The sequence below is a fragment of the Amblyomma americanum genome, chromosome 1 (genome assembly GCF_052857255.1).
Source record: "Amblyomma americanum isolate KBUSLIRL-KWMA chromosome 1, ASM5285725v1, whole genome shotgun sequence".
In the NCBI taxonomy this organism is placed as follows: Eukaryota; Metazoa; Arthropoda; class Arachnida; order Ixodida; family Ixodidae; genus Amblyomma; species Amblyomma americanum.
The window spans coordinates 463,215,856-463,238,179 of record NC_135497.1 but is presented as its reverse complement, the minus strand read 5'-3'; the positions used below and the strand labels follow the sequence as shown (position 1 = coordinate 463,238,179).

Sequence of the window (22,324 nt, the reverse complement as noted above, 5' to 3'; positions counted from 1 at the left end):
AGGGCTCTCCTTAGTTGTGAATGGGTTTTTTTTGTACAAAAGTGATAATTTTAACGGTACAGAGAACACAACTTAAAGGCCTATTCGCTTTCCGATTCTTTTCTGATTATGTTATGTCTGATGTACATAGGGATTACAGCTACTTTTCTGCGGTCTTTCTTCTCATATCCCACTCTTTTCTTCCTAAGCATACCTTCAGCCACAGCGCAAACAAGGGGTTCCGGATAGCCGGCGTCATAAAGCCGCCTAACCTGCAGCGCCAGGGCTCCACGGAGCATATGTACACTATACGTAGACAGCGCATTGCTAATAGACTATTTCACTATGCCTCGCTTTACAAGCTTTGAGTGTGCAGATACCACAGCGAGCAGCGCTTTCTTCGCTCGACGTTCATAACCCCAACAGATGTGATCATTAAAAGACTTGAGTCGTATGTCTAAAACCTGATAGAATTCTCTTGGGGCATGTCATGCGCCAGAGTTAATGGAGACAAGTTCCGCCTAAAAACATCAAATATATTGTCAGCATTATGAGTAAAGTTCACCTTGGAGTTGTCAATGATGATTAAAAAGTCGCCCACGAATCCAAAAACATTTAAAACGCCGCTCCTTCAAGACACTCAGCAAGATTTCTATCATGCATGGCAAAGATCACTTAGTACTGAAGCAATACACGGTCCGATGCAAATTCCGAGCTTTTGCAGGTAGGCACCCTTGTCCCAAGTCGCAAAAGTTTATTTCAAGTATACACTGAGCAATTCTAAAAACCTGTATGCAGTTACTCCAGAGCTATTCTGAAAAGAAACGGCGCCAAACATGTCAATGGCTTGTTCTTTCAAGTGTGCATTTCAAGTGTGAATTTACAACGCCAATTCAAGCGCATGCTGTTCCTTTACGTCCTTACCGAATTTTTGTACTGTCCAGTGTCGTTGCTTGTATTATTTTATGCATTCACTTAACCAGCGTTCAAGCTGCGAAAAACATATTGTTCCGCCCCCCTTCTGTAATGCCCCTGCGGGTGAATGTAGGTACTTCAATAAATGAACGCCCAACGTTAACTTTACCTCAGAATATTTAACTGGTGGGGACTGCCCCGCAGGCTGCGGGCCGCAGCCTCCCCTTGTTTGCTTTCCCGCGGTGAACCCTCCCATGGGTTCGCCTCAGGAGGGCCGCGCCACGTGACTTTCCCTGGTTAGTTACCTTAAAGGGGCTGTGAAGGGGGCTCTAATAAAGTTGCGGCATGCCTGGGAGATTGAAGCACGCCGCTTCATGAATAGAGTCCAACAAGGATTTTTTAAATGCGCTTTGTAAGCGCTTAGATGCTGAGTTATCTGTAGTTAAAATTTGAATTTCAGCGTCTTCGCGCCTTTCCCTCTCCTCTCGTTACTTTTTGCATGCTTGAACGTAGGCGCTCCTTCGCCGGCCCCCCTCTGGGAGCGGAGCTTCTCGACCCGCCGGAGATAAGCGGCTTATTGGCCGCGGCCATGGTAGCTGCCTGACGTCTGAAAGAATCTAACCAATGGCCACCTCTCACCTAGTCTACGCAGATGCGGGGGATGGAGGAGTGTGCGAGCATGAAAAAGTCGCCGGGAAGGGCTCGCCAACATTGACGCGCGATTGTGGGTCGTCTGCTGCGTGTAGTAGAGTGTTCTTTATCTCCGGTTTTCATGGCAACACAGTGCAGTGATTAAGTAAGTTATGTGCTCTCCTCGGAAGGCGTTTCAGAGCCCCTTTAACAAGGGAGGGCGCCACGGACGGCGTGATTGCTAGAAGCAAAGGTAGAAGCAAAGTAGAAAGTGTAACAATGGCGGCTGACCTCAAGAAAATGGCCGCTAGGAGGTCCAGGAAGAAAACTACAAAAAGACATTTAACACCAGGATCAGGTACATAACCATGCAAGGCGGTAGAAAAAGAGCGAAGTGGTTATAAATAGAACAGCAGTTAAAGCACGAAGAAGTAGGCATATACGCCCTATGCGAGACACATCTCAGGGATCTAGAAGATCCACCGTTTATTCATGGCTACGTCTGGGAAGGGAGCAACAGAACAACGGAGAGGAAGGGAGGAGGAGTAGGTATGCTGATACATCGTTGAACAAATTGACAAAGAATAAAGTCAAATTTCCAAGAACATATCTGGGTATCAGGTACAACTGCCGGTAAAAAGATACGGCTAGGAGTAGTTTATTTTGGGACAGGGGACAAATGCAGGCAAGAAAACAAGGATCTAGTCGTCCCAATGACGATCGTCTCAACGACGATGTAAAGCAGTTTGGAGAATCTGCCGATATTATTCTGCTGGGTGACATGAATGGCCACATCGAGGGTCTGGATGGATACACAGATTGTAATGGAAAGTTGATGCTAGACTTCTGTGAGCGATACAACCTAGTTATTATAAATAGAGAAACTAAGGGCGAGGGACAAATCACGTGGAAATCCCGTGACAGGCATACGACCATTGACAACTTGTTAAAGTCGCAGGGGATGTATAGCAAGCTCGCAATAATGAAAAAAAACGAAGAGGGGAAGCACAGCTTGGGAAGTGATCATAAGCGTATTAGTCTGCAGTTGGGAGCCCTGCTTAGAAGAGAAATGCAGGGAAGTCAAAAAGAGTACGCAAAATTAAATGTCGAACAAAAAGCACTAATAGCGGCCGGCATAGAGGAAGCAATAGAGAAACATCCCATGGAAAAATGGAATTATAATCAGAACTACTGATTAGTACAAAAATAAAAGAAGCAAAAGGGGTAAACCGCTGGAGAGGAAAGAGGAAGCCACAAATTTAGTGGAACAAGGAAATTAGGGAGGCCATCGAACAACTGCGGTTGGACTCACGGGAACACAGAGAAGCAAAGAGGGCGCACCTATCTGAAGAGAAAATAGGCCAAAAATGGGAATCTTATCGAAAAAGGAAAAGCAAGTGCAGGTCCTCGTCCAGGCTAAAATAAAGCAGTCCTCTGATCGCTGGCTGGCTGAAGTTCGCGATGCAACTAAAGGGGGGGGGGGGGCAAGAAATTTCTGGAACCATATAAGCTGGCTGGGTAAAGCGAATCACAGAAAGCAGGAACAGATTCACGATGCCAAGGAAAACGTCAGAGGGAGATGAGGCTGTGAAGTGCATTGCATCAGTTATAGCTGAGTCATTTAGGAACGACGATAGGGTTATCGCCCAAATTGAGGGAGCAACAGAGGACAGCACAATAGAAAACAGCTTAGAACTGACCAATCTTAACTCGAAAAAGGTGGCAGCAAATATTCCAAAATGCACGTCCGCTCGGATAGACGAAATTCTAGTCAAGCTAATTAGTGAACTTCGCCCAAGAGGCAAGGAAACGCTGATAAAATCATTGTAGGGAGTCATAAGAAATAAGCAAATTTAGCACAGGTCGAAGCAAAGTAAAATGAATTTTATTTATAACGGGAAAGGCGATAAGACGAACATAAAATCTTTCCGACCGATTACGATAACATCGGTTATGTACAGGCTGGCAATACAGGCAGTGAAATTAAAAATGCAGTCATTGGTATGGAGTACTAGAATACTCGGAGAACTTCAGAACGGGTTCAGAAGTGGTAAGCGCTTTGATGATAGCCTGTTTGTGTTTACCCAGAGCATAGAAGTAGCTAAGGCGGGAAACAGACGTCTGCATTTAGCCTTGCTGGACGTAAACGGTGCATACGACAACGCAAACAGGGAACTCCTGTGGAAAATAGTAAAAGATGAAGGTATCGATCATGAGGTTATTGGTTTTCTACAGAAAATACATCGAGAAAATAAAGTTGAAATAATATGGGAAGGAATTAAGGGTACGACAACTGTCGAGGTATACAAAGGCTTAAAGAAAGGTGATCCTCTATCACCGCTGCTGTTCATGCTTCATATGATAAGAATGAAAAGAAGGCTACAAGGAAGAAATCTAGGTTATAATCTGTCGTACAGAATAGGCGGAAAGGTTGTTGAACCACGGCTGCCGGGTTTAATGTATGCGAACGATATTGTACTGTTAGCATAGAGGCAGGAAGATTTGCAAAAACCAGTTAATTGCTGTGGAGACGAAGGAAACTCTTTAGGTTTCAGTTTTAGCGCACTTAAGTCAGGTTTGATGATTTTCAACGATACAACTGATCAGGAGCTTACAATACAATGCAATGAAATACCTCGAGCGGCCAAATACAAATATCTCGGGGTATGGGTAAACCAAAGGCAGATGTACAAGGAAAGCCATGAACAGTCTCTCATAGAAAAAGGGCGAAGAGATGCCGGGGTAATGAAACATTGGGCATTGTGGAGGTACCACAGGTATGAAGTACTGGGAGGTATTTGAAAAGGAATAAAGCTGCCGGGGCTTACTTTCGGGAATGCGGTTCGGTGCTTAAGGGCAGAAGTTCAGTCGAGATTACAAGTAAATCAGAGAGCTGTTGGAAGATTAGCGCTAGGTGCCCACGGGAAAACCACAAACGAGGCAGTACAAGGGGATATGGGCTGGGCTTCGTTCGAAGCACGAGAAGCTCAGAGTAAAATACTATACGAAGAACGCCTGAGGAAATTGGACGATAACAGGCGGGCAGCTAAGGTATTTAAATACCTATGCAGAAAGAGTGTTGACTCAAAATAGCCTAAAAGACTTGGGAAGCTAACCAGTAAGTACGGGAGACACGAGACCGGAGAAAGACAGTATTAAACGACAGCTTAAAAACGCGGAAGGTAACAATTGGATAGATTGAATGGAAAAGAAGCATAGTGTAGATCTATATCATTACTGGAAACGACAGATCAAGAAGGAATCTTTTTATGATATCCCAAGAGGCAGTGCCCTATTCTTTGAAGCTAGGTCAGGATGTCTTGGAACGCGTAGCTACAAAGAGAAATTTAACGAAGATTACACATGCGCTGTGTGTGGTGAATCTGTAAACACAATAGAACACCTCATACACCTCATGTAATGATATCCATCCCGATGTCGATGCAGGCACAATCACTCTTCCTGAGGACCTAGGGTTTAGAGATAACAATAGCAAGTAAATAAATCGGCGGTGGAAATTACCGAAAAGCGATTGGAAGATTGGTGGGTCAAAAGCAGAGAGGTCACATAAGGTTAAAAGTGTAGGAAGACGTATTTAAAATAAATTTCGAATTTTGATAAATTGCAACAGAGTTAAACAAAAATAAAGGAAAAAAACTGTGCATGGTGGCAACTGCCATCACCCCGTTTCAGAGAGGACACTCCTACCTTTCATCCATTCATTGCTGCGCGCGCCCATGGGAGAGCTGATCGTCTTCGACTGGGATGGGATCGTCGGCACGAGCAGATGTGTCGCTCGTGGCTCCGCTCTTCGCCAGCGGGGCGAGGAAGTGGGGTGGAGACCTGCACCCGTATCTCGTCCCATCCGTTCTCTGGTACCCCTCTCCCTAGCGTGGGCCAACATTCGCTCGTAACCTTGCTGGTGAGTCGGACGACCTCGATTCCTTAGCGTGTTTTGTTGCTAGCTGGCGCTATTGTTGCTGTAGTAATAAATGCCTGTTTGTGTCTTTTGTTCTCTCAGAGCAAGGCCCGCCGTGGTCGGCGTGCGCTCTGCAGCGTACGCTCTCATGGGGTGGGGTCCTGGCGGCTTTGATCTGTGTCAGCCGCGGTTAAATTGGGGGGAAATGTATTTATGCCACCCGATCAAAACCACATAAACTGCATTAAAATATCACTACACGAATAGTTTTGTAGCTTCACACTTTTGAATCCAGATGCCAAGGCATTTTGTTTGTGCGCAATGAAAAACAAAAAACCTTAGACATGCATCAACCCTACGAGTCACCGACAACCCCATATTTTCGTAATCCGAAAACTGGTCATGTGTTTTGCATTATAGTCTGATTATTTTTATATGCTCGCTTTATTTGCACTAGGCTTCCTTACTCAATAGGCTACAAATAAATGTACCATGAGATTCATAGTTGTTTGCAAATGAGCAGAAAAGGGAGGAACATGAGGGGCTTCTTAAGACACATCGGAAGACAGCCACAGGCCATAAATATGAATAACCTTGCATTCAGCCATCTGAAGAAAGGCAACAGCTTTTGAAACTAAGGGAAGCATTACACATGCCCTTACGCTTTACATGGTTTCCATGGATGTTGCTTTTCATGAGATAGCTGTATGCAAAGTCGTTTATTTATGCATTTGTGTTATGGTGCTTGCATTCAGCAGTATCAAATTCTAACGTTGCATGCTGCATACAGTTCTCAGTGGTGACTCTCAGTAAGCGACTTTCATACCTGTAAAAGCAATGGGAAGCTCCTAAGGAAAACAAACTAAAATTACTGAGCACCGGACAAACATCATCACTTGGAATAATCGGCGGTTACGGCCTCAAAACACACGGTCAATACGCCAAGTCGGGAATTGGGCGATCTTGAAATTTGACATATTCATCAAAATTATTGCCGGGCACCTGCACGGAAACTTAGAATCTCATGAAGATTACACTGTAACAGATAGTTTTCAGAGACGTACAAGTACGTTGGCAAAGCCTTAAATAAAAAAACGGAAATTTCCATGTATCAGCCACAAAGAAGTCGCAGATGACTGAAAATGCCACACAGCTCGCACACATAACATTGCAAAGTTCTCTGGCACAGACTACTTCCATTGCCTCGTACAATGTGAATGGCAGACTCCGCGTAGCACATTATGAAACGCCAAACAGACTGAGCGGTGCAAACGGCCGACGGCTACCGGTATGGCAAGACTGTCGTCATACGCCGAGGGTGGGGAGGGGCGGAACGGGGCGCCGACGGCAAGCGGTGCCGGTGAACGAGTCAGCAGCACGGAGCAATGGCGGGGACGATGTTTATGAGAAAGGGGAAAAGCGCGGCGCCGCCATGGATTTTAGGCCCTGCAGAGACGAACGAGTAACGAAAGCCAAAGCTGCGCACTTTTTGTTTTTCCTGGCAGTGTGAAATAGAGGCTATAATGCATTTCAACATCACAACTCACCTGAAACGCGTCGCTCCCGAAGTGCATTTCAACACATCGCAGAGTGTAAGCACTGGCGGCGACTCTCAAGATCCGCAGTTTGGGCTCGTTTTGCATTCCACTTCCTTCGGGCCCAGCGTTGCGAACAGGCACGTCGTCGATGTCATTTGCCGGCATTGTTTGTTGAGACAGGGCAGTATCCTCGCTGGCAACACGAGAGAACACACACAATCTGTCGCACCGGCTACACGTGCAGCTTTCAGTGCTCGCGAACTTCGCACAACCGGCTAAGAAAACGGATGAGTCAATTTTGTTGAAAACAAAACAAGCCATGGCTAGACGCCGCAGTGGTTAAAAAAACTTTTTTGCTTGATTTCTTGACTTATAACAAATTATATTTTGAAGCTCGGTTTTGAAACATTCTTTTTGATGTATAATTTTACTGCAACAAATAATTTTACGGCAACAAAGAAGTTCAAATTGCGGCGCTTCTGACTAATCTCTTATGAGCATTCGCAGACGCGGTTTGGCCAAACCATGGCCTCTAAGATTATCCTCGGGCCTCTGGCGGGTAATCTTGGAGGCTTTGGCGACCCTCTCCTGAAGATGAGGGTGTTAGTTTGGCGCGCGACGAGGCAGGGACACAGCGGAGAGAGGAAAAGCTGTGGACTCGTTTGCCTCTACCATTGCAGGCAACGCGTCCGGAAGAAGTGGGCTTTTGTCCACTAATTTCCTGCCCATGCGTGTCCTTTAGTCAGGGGTTAAAGTGCAGTGATGACAATGCACTGTGCGACAGGGGTGTTTATGGGGCGGTCACGCTCACCTGCTCTGCTAGATGGAGCCAACACTGCTCTTTACTAAAGAAATATCCCAAAGGGCACTTGTAATACCGCGAACCAGGCACAATGCCGCTGTGAAAGGAAAGCGAAACAAAATCGCAAAATCAAGAAAGGAGGAGTATACATTCCTTTGCGTAGGCAACAGTCACGCTGAATGCCTATCTCTATGAGCCGTGCTTCACGGCGCACTCATTTTTGCTTTCATTTCTCATTATCTTTTTCAGGGGACCCGCTCTACCCCCCGCGTTTCATTGGGAGGCATACCACCAGCGCGAGGTATAGCAGGGACTTTGGAAAATAAATAATCGCTACTTGGAGATATCTTAGGTAGGGGCTGTTACAGCAGTGCGAATATCTGTGTGGCATAACACTGTGTTCTTTGGCTAGTTCGTGAGACGGGGACATGGTGCAAAGATTGACAGGCGATCACCACAATGTGATGAAACAAACGTGCAACAGGACCAATTATCGACCACCTCGTCCCCGCTTGCGCTTCGCATTTTCTACGCTTCGCTTTCACTTCAGCTGCTCGCACAGCTGTATCTTCGAATCTTGTCTGCGTCGCTTACTCTTCGGCCGCTCGTAGCGCTGAGTCCTGACAGGATCGAGGTAGCCAAAGCAAGTCCCTGTATGTATGATCTCGTCAATGCCGCCAAACAGCGCCAGGTTGGTTATGGCCCTCAAACGTTTGTTGACGCAGTCGAGCATGTAGGCGGACATCATGCTGACCTTGTCAATGACTCATTTCACGTGATGGAACGCATACCTAAATGTGTTTTGGTCACTAGTGCTTAGGGCACGGTCCTACGCCATAGTTAGCTTGAACACAGAGTCTACGGTCATTCCACCCAGTGCTATGATGGCTTTATCGGGGGTGGCACACGGATTGTTGCGTTGACATTCGGCCCACCACTGGTCGTCCACAGGTTGTAGTGCCTGTTGTAGGCACTCAGTGACCAACAGAAGGACAAACGTTGTCCCACACAGGGCGGCACCAATGAGGAACGCATTGTTGAAGGCAACTACAATGCAATCTACAAAGTGTGTAATCGGGAGCATGATCTCTATACCCTGGTCTCCGCTCTCGGACGAAAGCCAACTTGGGTAACCGAATTAAAAAAGAAGGCCGTAAACCAGAACGAACACGGTCTTTTGTTTTGTTCGGAGGCAGTTAAGGGAAGTGGTTGTCACTGACAGTGACAGTGGTGCTTGTCGTCATCACTGTATCAAACGCTCCGGGAAGCGATCACTGGTCGTACCCGAGGTTAATCAACTAATGCAATTCTCATTTTACACCCTTGCACCCCAACAATCTCCATGGGTGCAACTAAGAAAAACTACCCATTTAACATCGTGGATCTTAAAACGGGGTGCAAAATGGGCGTTACCTTAATAAGACACCCTTTTCACGAAAATCGTGGGCGCTCTAAGGGTGAATAGATGGCATTCTGCCCTTAAGGGTGCAAAGGGGTTTACTGTGCAGGAATAAAGCAATGTCCGGGTATCTACTAGAAAACTATACTTTGCTGCTTTTTGATAGCCCTGGAAAATTCTTTGAGAACTTCGTTACAAGCCTAGCTTCACATGGTGCGGAACTAGCCCTGTCAAGTGATTTCAGTGCGGATTGGGAATCGCTAAAAAATACCCACATAAGTGGGTCTCGCACCGAGGAGATGATCTGGAGAGCCAAATAAATAGCCTAAATTTCAGCAGTCGTTGACTTTGTCTCGTGAGCCAGCTTACATGCCCGTCGCTCTTTCAGGTGCGCAATCACAAATGCGCCCTGACATCCTAATTCCCAATTGGTAAGTTTGGATTTGCGTTGGGCGCCCTGACATCGTAATTTGGAATGATTTACCAGTATCTAATAGTGATCACTTCCGCGTGTCTCAATGTCTGTGCTCCACCCCACGTCAGACACCAGATCTTGAGGGCGTACAGTGCGATAAAAACAGCTCGAATAATGAAAAACGCGAAGGTCGGAGAACCGCCGTTCAGAATACATGTTACATTTCCCTGCGGCGCACTCAAGGACTCAAGTACGATTTATTGTCGGTGATCAGTTGGTCGGGGAATCCAAAACGGCAGAATAATCCTGAGATTTTCGCCAGGATCTCCTTCGTAGTGGCTTTTCGCAGCGGATAGAGTTAAGCGATCCCGCTGAAGTGGCAGGTGACCACTAGCACAAATCTTAGCCCTGTTTTACTGCGCGGCAGCGGTCCGATCAGGTCGCACGCCACGATTTCCCAGAGCTTTGTGCTCACGATTGGCTGAAGCAAGCCGGGTGGCCTTCTCCCACTCAGCTTTCTTTCCTGGCAGACATGACAGGTTTGTACGTATTTACGTACTTGAACCTTCCTTTCAGGCCAGGTATCGAACCGACATAGTTTCTTTCATGTCTTTGGCGCGCTCCGATGGCCGTCAGCATCGTGGTAATGCTGCATCACAGTTTGCCTGAGCTGGTGCGGGATGACGGCTTTGAAGCACTCCTCTTTGCCGGGCACTCCTATTTGCCAAGCAAACCTCTTTGCCTGGCACGTATTTCAGCAAAGCTCCGTCGGCATCAAGCAAGAAACTCTCCAGCTCACTCGCAGCACTCCAATCTGCACTAGAGCTCACGCCTACCGCGTTCCCTGCGGTTCCCGGGCGCCCTTTGACTAGATTCGTCGGGCGGTCCGTGTCTTCACTAAGACCGGCGACCAGCCTGCGACAGTACGGGTCTTCCTGCTGAGCCTTGATAAGGTCTTCTCTGGTGAACGCCCTCTCGATGGGAACCTTCACACCAACGAGATGCGCGTTCAATCGAGCGAGATCTTTCTCCTCTTGGCTCCGCTCTCCCGACGCGTGGGGAAGTTGCGGCGGCACCTCCTCCTCTCCACCATCTGAGGAGAGGTCATTGGCCTGCGCGCGCGACAATGCGTCAGCAACCCACGTTGAGCGCGGTTGCAAGAAGCAACATCAAGATGCCTTCGTCAAATGTGCCTTGGGAGTGGTCTACATCATTCCCCTGTCCTGCGGAAAATGCTATATAGGGCAGACGGGGCACTGCCTCAACGACCGTTTAAGAGAGCTTGCTCAAAACTTAATACTACAAGGTAAGCTCGCGAGTTTGGTTTCGCATGTTCTGACGTGCAAGTGCGAGCCCCGCTTTAAAGAAGCAAAAGTGCTGGGCAGGAGCGCAAGCACAGAAGCCATAGTTTTGTTGGAGGCTTTCTACATTATCAAAAATTCAAGTCATTCCATTAGCGACGCGTCAATAAGTTTGTTCTCCTCCTAGCGCGTTTTTCCAGAATGGTTTCTGTAAGAATAACACCGCCTCTTTCGTGCGTGCCTGTTTTTTTTTTAGGTTTTTTTCTGTAGGTTCATCTTCATTGCTTGTTTGCCCCCCCCCTTCCTCTTTTTTCGCAGATGGTACATTTTGATACTCGTTCTTTCTGCGATTGTAGATATGTAATCAAACCCCCCCCCCCCTTTTTTTTTGTCAAGAAGCTCACAGCCGCCCTAGTGTTATGTGCGCATGCGATGTGTACGCCTATATATTGATATCTGTTACGGAAAATAAAGCCAGTTGTTAGTAGCGTTCGTCTTTGTCGTGTCTCCCTCCCGTGCTCGTCTCTTTTTCGCTACACCTTTTTTCAAGTATGTGTCACAAACTCGCCCAGCAACAAGTTTTATTGAACCATATTTCTAGTGCAGTGGGCCCTTCTTTTTGTTTATCCTCTCATCCGACATCTCACGTCTTTTCACCCTCTTTTATCAACCTGCTTCTGTGTCACATCGTCAATGCCACATGCCAAGCTAGACGTCTCGCCCTCAGCCTAAGAAAAGAATGGATTCCGAATGAAATGATCGCACTCTTCGGAGCAGTCAAGCCTTCCTGGGGACGTGCAAAAAGACTGTGCAAGATTCTCAGAGAAGAGTTATGGCGTCAAGTAAGACTTTTCCAGGACTGGCTACGCTTGACTTGCTGCACGCTTTACCAACAGCGGCTCGCTCCACGGATGCACCGCTTCCTCAAGTCTCAGGCTGCACAGATTACAGAGGTAAATTGGGCTTTTCTACTTACGCACCTCCTCAGAAGTGTAAGAAGAAACGAGCGAGAACTCACAACTGAGCCAGTGTTGGTCGTGGGGAACGTTACTATTCCTGAGAACGTTCAGCAAGTTTTGCCGAAAGGGCCAAAGTTTGTCCTTGAGCCGTATGTTCCAGCTCACGAACTGCTCGCCTCCAACAGGAACATTGGACAGGTCAATGCGGAAGAGCGTGAGAGGTGCATCCTCGAAGGTGTGGACTGCATCCCGAAGTGTGCTTCAGGAACTTCCAGACACCGCTCGAACCGTGTTTTAGATAGCATTGTGAAGTATTTTAAAAATCACGAAATTTACCTACTACAGGCGGACAAAGAAGGGGGCTTCGTCGTTATGGAGCCGGGTGCTTACAACGCATGAGCCTTGGAAGCCGTTGAGAAATTTGTGCGCGTAAGAAAAGGCGATGGCCGTGTAAAAACTAAGTTTATGACTTTCTGTAAAGAGCTAAACTTGACCAAGTTAGCCAATGATATTTCCAGTTTTACAGGCGTTTTACCTGAACGTCTTTTTCACGGCAAAAACTCACAAACAAGGTTTTCCATTTAGAACTATTATTAGTGAGAATTCCTCTTGGCAGTAATGTGTCAGTCGGTTCTTGTTGAAAAACCTCAAGTTCATTAATGTAGAAGACCCTTTCCTGACTAAGAAGTCTCAAGAAGTAGCAGAGTTTCTCCATAATGACCGACAGGCTGGATACGCGTTCTCGGTTGATGTTGAGGATTTATTGTATACTGTTCCTCAAGCTGAACATTTAGTTGTTGTAAATGAGTGCATTGTAAAATTGGGGGCGCTCTCGTTTCAGTCCTCAGAAGGTGTGTACCTCGACAATTTTTTAAAGCTTTTGCAACTTTATTTGAGTTTCACTTTTATCCAATGTGACAGGCAGCCTTTTCTGCAACGCAACGGCGTTTTTATAGGGTCCTGTGTGGCGCCTATTTTATGTGACATTTTACTAGCTTATGTTGATCGCCTTTTGGATCAAGCTTTTAGTGAAGGTCCGATTTTAAAGGTTTTTAAAATCGGACCTTCACTAAAAGCTTTTAATGACTTTAAGATTTTAAAAGCTTTTAATGACTCTGCTTAAGAACTTTCAGTTCAGCATATCTTACAGTTGTTTAATGACTATGGCAAAGGACTCTTTTTTACCCATGAACTCCCGGAGAATGGCGAAATACGCTTTTTAGACCTGAAGCTTAGGTTAACGAAGGAACACACCTGCTGGGCGCATTTATCACGTGCCAAGAAAGCACTCCTGCCCTACGATTCCTCCCATTCTAAGACTATTCGCACTGCTTAGAACCTCCAGGCAAGAACTACAGTGAAGAAAGCTTGGCAAAACCCTATCACGATGCTCGAAGGTGCTTCTGTGCCAAGTGACATCCAGGCCATCCTAAAAAAGGACCGAAGTTTGCCTACGAACCTACCATCAGCCGACCTCAAATTCTGGCAATGGTTAGAGACGTTGCTGACCGTTGCCGTGACAGGGACAAGGAACGGCTCCTGGGGGATGGTATAGATTTCATCATCCGCAATGTGAGTCGAGAGCAGAAGGCAGCCCCTCCGTTCGCTAAAGTATTGAGCCGCCTATAAAGCAACAATTTGACCATTTTGCAGTCGGACAAGGAAGGGGGCTTTGTTCTAATGCCGCAAGATACTTTCAATGAAAAGTCAATGGCTGCCATCAACAAGAATTTAAGCCTGTACAGTTTCGTGCTTCTAGGAAGAAATCGGCCGCACTCGCGCTTTTGAAGAAGTGCCAGCTGGGTGGTTTAGGAAAGAAAGTGGACGGTGCAAAAACCGGGTGCCTGGAAATATTTTTCACAGGAAAGACTCACAAACCGGAATGCCCGCTTAGATCAATAGTCTCAGAAAAACGTGCGTGGCAGGAGCATGTGGGACATTACCTAAGGGGCAATTTAAAGAGCTTGTCGGGAGAAGACCCGTTTCAGATTCGCAGCTCATTTGAACTTGTGAATGATATGAGAGCCGGCATAATGGGAGCGTCGATTGCCTTCTCGCTAGACGCTGAGGACTTGTTTTACTTTGTCCGCATGATGGTCTCTACAACGCAGTTCGCCAGAGGATAGACGACACGGGAGTCGTGGTATATCAGAATGCAGCCGGCATAAGCGAAGACAGTTTTATGGAGCTCCTGAGCTTTTACCTCTAGTCGACTGTCGTTTCTTTCAGTGGTAGATTTTTGACACAGAAATCCGGGATTTGAATTGGACCGTCAGTTTCCCCGGCATTGTGCGATGTTTATCTGGCTGCAATGGATAGATACATTCACAAAAAAACTGAAAGGTAAACATGTCGTGAAAGTTTACAGGTATGTGGATGACTACCTTGTAGTCATGGACACAGCTGCCATTGACCATTTGCCAGAGGCCGCTAATGGTATCTCCGAACTGTTCAAAGCCTTGTCTGGTGGTCTGAATTTCACCTTTGAATTGCCTGTGAATAAGAGCATCCAGTTTTTAGACGTGTTGCTTCTTTTTAAGGACGACCATGTTTGCTGCTATTACAACGTAAGGTCTAGAAAGAGTTTGCTACCATTGGACAGCACGCACTCTAAGCTAGTAAAAAGAATGATAGTAACAAGCGCACTTCAGGCGGCGTTAGTCAAGAGCTGTGTGCATATGGCAAAATCAAGATTTAAGAACCAGTACAGCGCCTCTACTGTGCCTTGTACACGCCTTCATTAGTAGCTAATATATATGAGGCTATGCTTAAAAAGTTAAAGGAGGGGAGGCAGGTCAGGAAGGAGCGAGAGAAGAAACGCGTTGCAATCATACCGTACCTTCATAAGATGTCCCACAACGTAAGAAAGATAGCAGGACGGTTTAACGTCCAGGTCGTCTTTTCCGCACCGTGCAAGCTTTCGAATATATGTGTTTTGAACAACAATGTAAGACAGGCGACCTGCACTACGAGACACGGGCAACGGTACACACACTGCCGGACTGGGGTTGTCTATCAGATAACTCTAACGTGCGGTAGTGTGTCAATAGGCCAGACGGGGAGATGCTTTAATGTCAGGGCCTGGGATCACTTCCTCAACGTAGGTAGAGGGTCTGGAAGTAATCTAGCATACCACTGCAACCAGCCTCGCCACAAGTGTAAACCTATATTAGAGAGCACAAGTTTCTTATCAACATCAAAAACAAAACAGAAAGGGAGGTCATTGAGGCCTACTGTATTGCTAAGGCAGGGGACAGTTGCGTAAGAACGCCCTCAATTTCACTGCACGAGAAAGAAATGCGCTTCCTTGACCATGTCTAAAGATTTCTGATTTTTCATGTTCGCCTGACACCTCCCCTTTGCTCATGAAGTTTTCTTATGTTAGGTTGTGCGCATTCTTCTCCTCAGGTTTTTGGTGCGGTTCATAATTGGTAGTCGTCCAAATTGTGTTTTACATGTAGACTGTTTTTTCCTCCTACCTTCTTGGCGTTGACAAGTTCTTTTGCTCCATTTTAGGTTGTATTCGTTTGCTTTTAGTTGTTTGTGGCATCCGTAGGGTTGTATGACGTTTGACCTGATTTTAGATTTCTTACTCTGCTTTTGCTTCGCTTGCTTGGGCCCTTTTAGGCTCGCTGGTTGTTGCTGTTAAATTGTACTTGACACCGCCCTTTAGCCACGATGTTGTTTGGCACGTGTGTTTTTTTGGTTTTTGCTGGTTAAAGTGCTTTTTGATATGTTCACTTCATAACATTTCACCCCTTTGTCATTTTCTTTGGTGGATTTTTCCTTCTGGTTCATACATTTGTTGGCCGCCCCTTGATGACTGTGGATTAGGTTGTAATCTTTGGCCCCCTGACTGTCACGTGGTTTTTGGCATATATTGTGCTGGGTGTTCCTCGACAAAAAAGAATTATTAGTCAGCGCCCGTCCTGTCGTCAGTGTTTTTTCTTTTCGTGTCCCCGTCTGTTTCCGCGCTGGTCATATCGAATCATGTGGCACCAACTCGCCCAAACGGCAATTTTGATTGCGCTTTGTAAGTCGTGTTCGCACGAAATGCACGGTAGCTATCATAAGAATTGTGGGCTTTTGGCTGCAGGCTTCCCAAGTTCGGTCCTAATGGGAGTCTCTGAAACCCTCCTAAAGAAGCTCGGGCCCCGACGAACGATAGCACGAACTGAACTCGCGAGGGCCAAACCCCAGGTGATGCTTTAAATTCGTAAGGTTTCTCATAACGTTAAAAAAGTGGCCAGTAGGCACACTGTCTCTTATTTTCTCGGCGCCAAATAAGTTGGCCAAACTATGCCCCCGTATCTGCAGGGAAGTTGAGCGCGGTTGCAAGAAGCAACATCAAGAAGCTTTTGTCAAATGTGCCTTGGGAGTGATCTACATCATTCCCTTGTCCTGCGGAAAAATGCTATATAGGGCAGACGGGGCGCTGTGTCAACGACCGTTTAAGGGAGCATGCTCAAAACTTAATAATACAAGGTAAGCCCACGAGTTTAGTTTCGCATGTTCTGGCGAGCAAGTGCGAGCCCCGCTTTAAAGTATCAAAGATCCTGGACAGGAGCGCAAGCACAGAAGCAAGAGTTTTGCTGGAGGCTTTCTACATTAACAAAAAATCGAGTCATTCCATTAGCGACGCGTCAATGAGTTTTTTCTCCTCCTAGCGCGCTTTTCTGGAAAGATTTCTGTAAGAAAACCACCGCCTCTTTCGTACGTGCTGTTGGGATTCAGGTAGCGTGACTGGGCCGGAGAAGAGACGAGGACGATCGGAGGAAGAAAACTTGGAAAACTTTATACAAGGACTAATTACATTATGTACAGGTACAGGCAACTGAGAGTGCTTTTCACTAAAGAGAGCTTCTTAGGAGTCGGGAGTCTCTGATACCTCTCAAGAAGGGGGCTCTCTCCTGGTATCAAACCAGCAGCTCCTTAAATACTCTTCGTATTCCCCAGATCCCTAGCTGGGGAATACAGTTCTAAGAATGATGTCCAATCACACGATGGCACTGATGGTAACACCCATGGCAGGGCGGTCCTGATGTTTCTTCGCAGCTCGATCGAGGGAAAGGGAACAGGATCCGGTCACGTTGTCGTCCCCGCGGCCTCCAGGTGGCCGCGCACGTGCGTCCGGACCGCGCCCATGTTGACCCGGAGGGCGCCTGCATGACGCAGGAATGCAGGCTGTCTCCCACCAGGTGTCGAAAGATCTTGTACTGGTGACAGGAACGCGGAAGCTCTGTCGAAGGTGCGGCACTCGGGCAATTGTTCAAATCCAGCGTGACTGAAGGGGACCACACTGATACCGCACTCCGCCGTGGCGAGGACCGGAACGAATACGCTTATGGTCCTCGCTGGCATTCCTGTTGAACACGTGGGGACGCTATTGTCAACGCTGCTTCCGGCATTCCTGTTCGAACACGTGGGGACGATATTGTCGTCGTTGCCTCCAGCAGTCCTGCAGTCGCGTCTCACCCTTAGGCTCACCCACCCTCGCGGAGGTCTTCAGGGAATCCTCCCCATGCCCAACTTCGCCGAATTCCACAGCAGGAAGGAAGCGCGAGCACAACAGCACCCCCGCCGCCAGATATTGCGCCCGGAAGATGAACTGCTCGCACGTAGCTCAGCTGATTGGGCGTGCCAGGAAGCAGATGCTCTTTGGGAGTCTTCTGATGACCTTCAGTGCCGAAGCTCGGCATCGCTTCCCCTCGTCAGATGGCCGTTTTGGGAAATTCTCTGCAATGCTAGCCAAAAGGGATCACAGGCGCGAAACCACACCTGTTAAAAGCACGTGCCCTCAGAACCCACTCATCGCGCCAGACCAAAACTCAGGGCCAAAACTGCACTTAGCAAAAGACTTCAACTAAAACTTGAAGAGATCAAATGTTTTGCCTCAATAAACACTTGGTGTCTGCCAACGAGTAGTATTGACAGGGCACCTGTCCAAGGCGTGTGCTCTCGCTCGAGGCGCACTTGGATAGGAAAAAAATTCGCTAAATGAAATCAGGTTGGTGCTTAGAGGGCACGCGGTACGGGAATAGGTGACTTGATTTGGCCGACGTGGCGTTCAATATTGCCCGCCCCAATACCTAGAGTCAAGGTACGTTACACCACTCGCTCTTACTTATCCTTGGCCGAAATAAGGAAACGTACTCCTAGGTATGTTACCTGATTATGAACAACATTATTGCGATGAAAGTGGGAGATATGCGCTCTCCATTAGGAAGACAATATTAAATAAACCTCCAAAACTAAAAGGCTCGCCTTAGCCCGTCGGCATTAGTGCGGAGCTTGCCTTTCTTGTAGCGAACCTCGAAGCTGTGGTGCTGGAGTGCCAGGCTCCACCTCAGTAGACGACCATTTTTGGGCGACATATTGTGCAGCCAAGTCAAAGGGCAATGGTCTGTTTTTACTGTGAAATAGGACCCGGAGACGTAGCATGCCAGTTTGTCTATCGCCCAAACGAGGAATGCGCATTCTTTTTCAGACGAGCTATACGCCTCTTCCCGCGTGCTGAGCTTGCGGCTCAAGTAAAGGACAGGCCGTGTGTGCCTGCCATCGCTTTCTTGGCGAAGAATAGCGCCTAACCCGCGCTCGCTGGTATCACATTGTATGATAAAGAGTTTCGAGAAATATGGTGCAGCCAGTATTGGGCGCTCTCTGAGGGCCGTTTTCAGACTATGAAATGCCTTCTCTTTCTTTTGGTCCCAAGAAAGATTGGCAGGCTCACTTTTTCTCAGCGCGTCGGTCAGGGGGCTGGCTAAATCAGACTAGCCCTTTACGCAATGCTGATAATAGCCTGCTAGGCCAAGAAAAGCCCTGAGTTCCGATTTTGTGACTGGGCGACGGTACTTCACCACGGCAGCCACTTTAAGTTCTGCAGGTCTGCGTTGGCCGCGTCCAACCACGTGCCCAATATATTTCACTTCGGCGCACCCCTGGTGGCATTTTCCCGCCCTTACCGTTAAACCAGCCTCAAGCAGTCGGCTCAACACAATACGCAGGTGTTCAATGTCCTCCCAGTTTTGTGAGAAGATGGCCACGTCGTAAAAGTAGAGGAGAGCGAAATCTGCAAGTCCCCGCAGTACTTGGTTCATTAACTTTAAAAACAGTGCGGAGCATTTTTCAATCCGAAGCTCAACATTACAGGGCGAAACGTGCCCGCGAGGGACACGAATGCTGCGTACCTGCTGTCGCGCTCAGTGAGTGGCACCTGCCAGTAAACACGAACTAAATCCAGTGTGGATATATATTCTGATTTAGCGACTGTTTCAACCCTCTCCTCAATGTTCGGAATGGGGTAGGTCTGGTCCACTGTGATTGAATTCAGTCTCCGGTAGTCCACGCAAGGTCTCCGATCCTTGCCTGGAACCTCTAAAATAATGATTGGTGATGTATAGTCACTTTCACAGGGCACTATGACACCAAGTTCGCACATACGGCGGATCTCCGTCTCAATGATTTCGTTGTCTTGGAGAGACACGGTACGGTTTGCTCCTGAGTGGCTGTTCGCTGGACAGCTGAATGTCGTGTTCGACGAGGGTTGTTTTTCCTGGCTTGTTTGAAAACACCGTCTCAAAGTCGCGGACGACGTTTCTCATGTCTCCTCGTTGATTTTCCGACAAACGTGGCTCTCTGTCGATTGAATTTAGCAGCTCATTCGCTGCCTGCTCGTCCTCATGTATGACATAAGGTATGTCTGAGATCTCTTCCTCTGGCATGTTCAGCGCCATGTTAACCATGGCCTGACGCTGTACATAAGGCTTCATCAAATTACTGTGGATTATCCGATTGTGTTTGTTCTTAAATTTGATCTCATAGTTAGTGTCCGAAAGCTTGGACACAACCTTAGCTGGCCCTTTCCATTGCACCTCAAGCTTGTTCCTTTTTGACGGACGCAGCAACATCACCTGGTCACCAGGTTGAAAGGTGCGCTTGCGTGCCGATTTTTCTTAGTACACTTTAGACAGTGACTGCGCTGCTCTGACTTTTGCTTCCACGAGGCGTCTGGTTTTCGCAAGTCATTCCAGTAGTTTCAGAACATACTCGCAAGTCTTTCCAGTAGTTTCAGGACATAATCCACTACACAGGGATACTCTACGTAAGCCTCCCATCACTCCCTTAGAATGCGCAATGGGGTCCTCAAGTCACGCCCGTAGGCTAGTTCAGCGGGGCTAAATCCTGTGCTTTCGTGGGGGACGGATCTCATTGCAAAGAGTGCTGCTGGAATGCAGCCTTCCCAATCTCCCTTATGCTCAAAACACAGAGACCTAAGTATCCGCTTTAGCGCTGAGTGCATACGCTCGACTGGATTTGACTGAGGGTGGTGCATGGAACGGCGGATTATTTAAATCCCACACTGTTCAAAGAACGTTGTTGTCAAGCAGCTTGTGAACACGCTCCCGTTATCGCTCTGTATCTCTGCAGGGAACCCCACGCGAGAAAAAATTGACAAAAGGGCGTCTATAACACATGCGGAACTCAGCTCCTTCAAGAGAATGGCCTCGGGAAGTTTGGTTGCCACGCACTGTGAGGTCAGAATGTAGCAACAGCCAGAGTTGGACGCTGGCAGTGGGCCGACAGTATCTATTACAAGACGCCGACAGGGCTCTGTAATTATGGGAGCTAGTGTCATGGGTGCTTTCCACTTATCCGTCGACTTGCCGACCCGCTGGCAGGTGTCGCAAGATCTTACAAGCTGTTCCACATCTTTCAAGCAGCGAGGCCAGTAATATTAGAGGGCTAATCTAGCTTTTTTTTCGTTATGCCCAGGTGGCCCACCCATGCATTTCCGTGTGCGAGCTCTAGAAGCTGCCGCCGGTACTTCTCAGCCACTAGGAGTTGCTCATATGCGCGTCCCTTTGAGTCGAAGTATTTCCGGTACTGAAGGCCGGATTTCTCATGAAAACTGATGTTCTTTTTCGCGACTCCCTCGCTCACCTTATTGCTTAGAGCTCTTAACGATGGGTCGTTTTTCTGCTCTGCAATAAGTGCTTTCCTATCAACCTTAGTCAACTCCTCCCAAGAAGTCGAAGCAGGTGTTAATGTCGAACCCTACGCGTTGGTTCCTGTTGTCCCATTCTGTTCGGAATCGGCAGTTCCTTGGATTTCATGAGCTACCGCTTGTTCGAGAACATCTTCATGGTCATGCTCATGCGGTTTAGACGGATCAGTTTTTCTGCAAGGATCCCCCGGCTGGTCGAGAGAGTGGTTTGGTGCCTGCTCCTTTATCGGAGCGCGGTCGAGTTTCTTTGCGAGCTTTCGCGCTCGAGAACGTGTTAGCGCCATGTAAGCCAAGCGCGAGTTTAAAGACAGACCTTTCTCTTTCAGTAGCTGCTCGGGTTTGTTCGAAAACAGGTAGGGCAAGTGTGTCAGCAAGTTTGCGCTAACTGCCGCTTCTGTGTCTAGCCTGCAAAAACTCCCCTCTAGGGTCACCTTCACTATAGGCAAGCATGCACTCTGTTCTTCGGCGACCTGCTTTATCCAGGCGCATTCGCCGGAGTAGTCCGTGGAGGAAACACAGGACTGGTGAGCAACATCCATGGTAGCCGCTTAATCCCGCAGTGAACTGAATTTCTTGCCATTTATAACCACGTCCCGCATATATAGCTCCAGCAATTTAAGGTTTTCCTCCGACTCTCGCATGCACGCGAACGCCACCTTTTGCTGTTTGCAGTTCAGTGAGATGTGACCCTCCTTGTTGCAATTATAGCAGACAATGGGCTGTCGCGCTTCAAACGCGCGAGCTCCAGGTGCCTGCTGTTTCGGCGAATCGGCAGATTTGGGTGACTCCATCTTGTTTTCGCTACCTCCTCCTTTTGATCCCGCTTCCTCGGTTCGGCGATCTCGGCGTGCTGGTGGCACCCTTCGGTCGGGGATTCTCTTTAAATTGGTTTCTTCCTTTCCTAACCTGTTATCGTACCCTGCCTTGCTTTGGAGGTTTCGGCGAACGTAATACTCGTCTGCGAGGTGTGCTGCTTTGTCTAGGTCTATATGTGTTAGCCTATCTTGCAGCCATATCCCCAGATCTTCTGGAATCGCGCTATAGTACTGCTCTAGTGCGGATGAACTTCAGTACCTTGTCATGACTTCCGTGGAGCTCAGCGGTCTTAAGCCACTCGTTTAAGTTGACTTTAATCCGGTACGCGAAAACAGTATGCGACTCTCCGCCTTTTTTTGCCTGCCCGAATCGCTGCCTAAAGGCTTCAGCAGAAAGCCGGTACTTTCTAAGCAGCGCGCTCTTTACCTTCTCGTAGTCATCACACTCTTCCCGTGAGAGGCGAGCCACCACATCGGCCGCCTCGCACGGAGGGAGAGGAAGTAACTTCTAAGACCAAGCGCTCTTGTCGATGTGCACCTTCCCGAATGCGCGTTCGAAATTTACGAAAAAGAGTGCAATATCGCCTCCCACGTGGTATGGTGAGACGAGATCCTGCAATCTTTGCCTCCCTTGCTCCTCTACCGAAG

General features: G+C 47.7%; 1 protein-coding gene across 4 annotated transcripts in view; it reads left to right on the top strand.

Annotated features, from left to right (window-relative positions):
- Positions 1-22,324, top strand: part of LOC144116039 (organic cation transporter protein-like) — a 402,188-nt gene that overhangs the window by 364,814 nt on the left and 15,050 nt on the right. The window contains exon 12 of one of the 4 annotated variants that reach the window (XM_077650703.1): positions 5,218-5,446. The exons of the other annotated variants lie outside the window; for them this stretch is intronic. Coding sequence (XP_077506829.1) covers positions 5,218-5,446 — 229 coding nt within the window. The remainder of the gene's footprint in view (positions 1-5,217; positions 5,447-22,324) is intronic. 4 annotated transcript variants of the gene reach the window in all.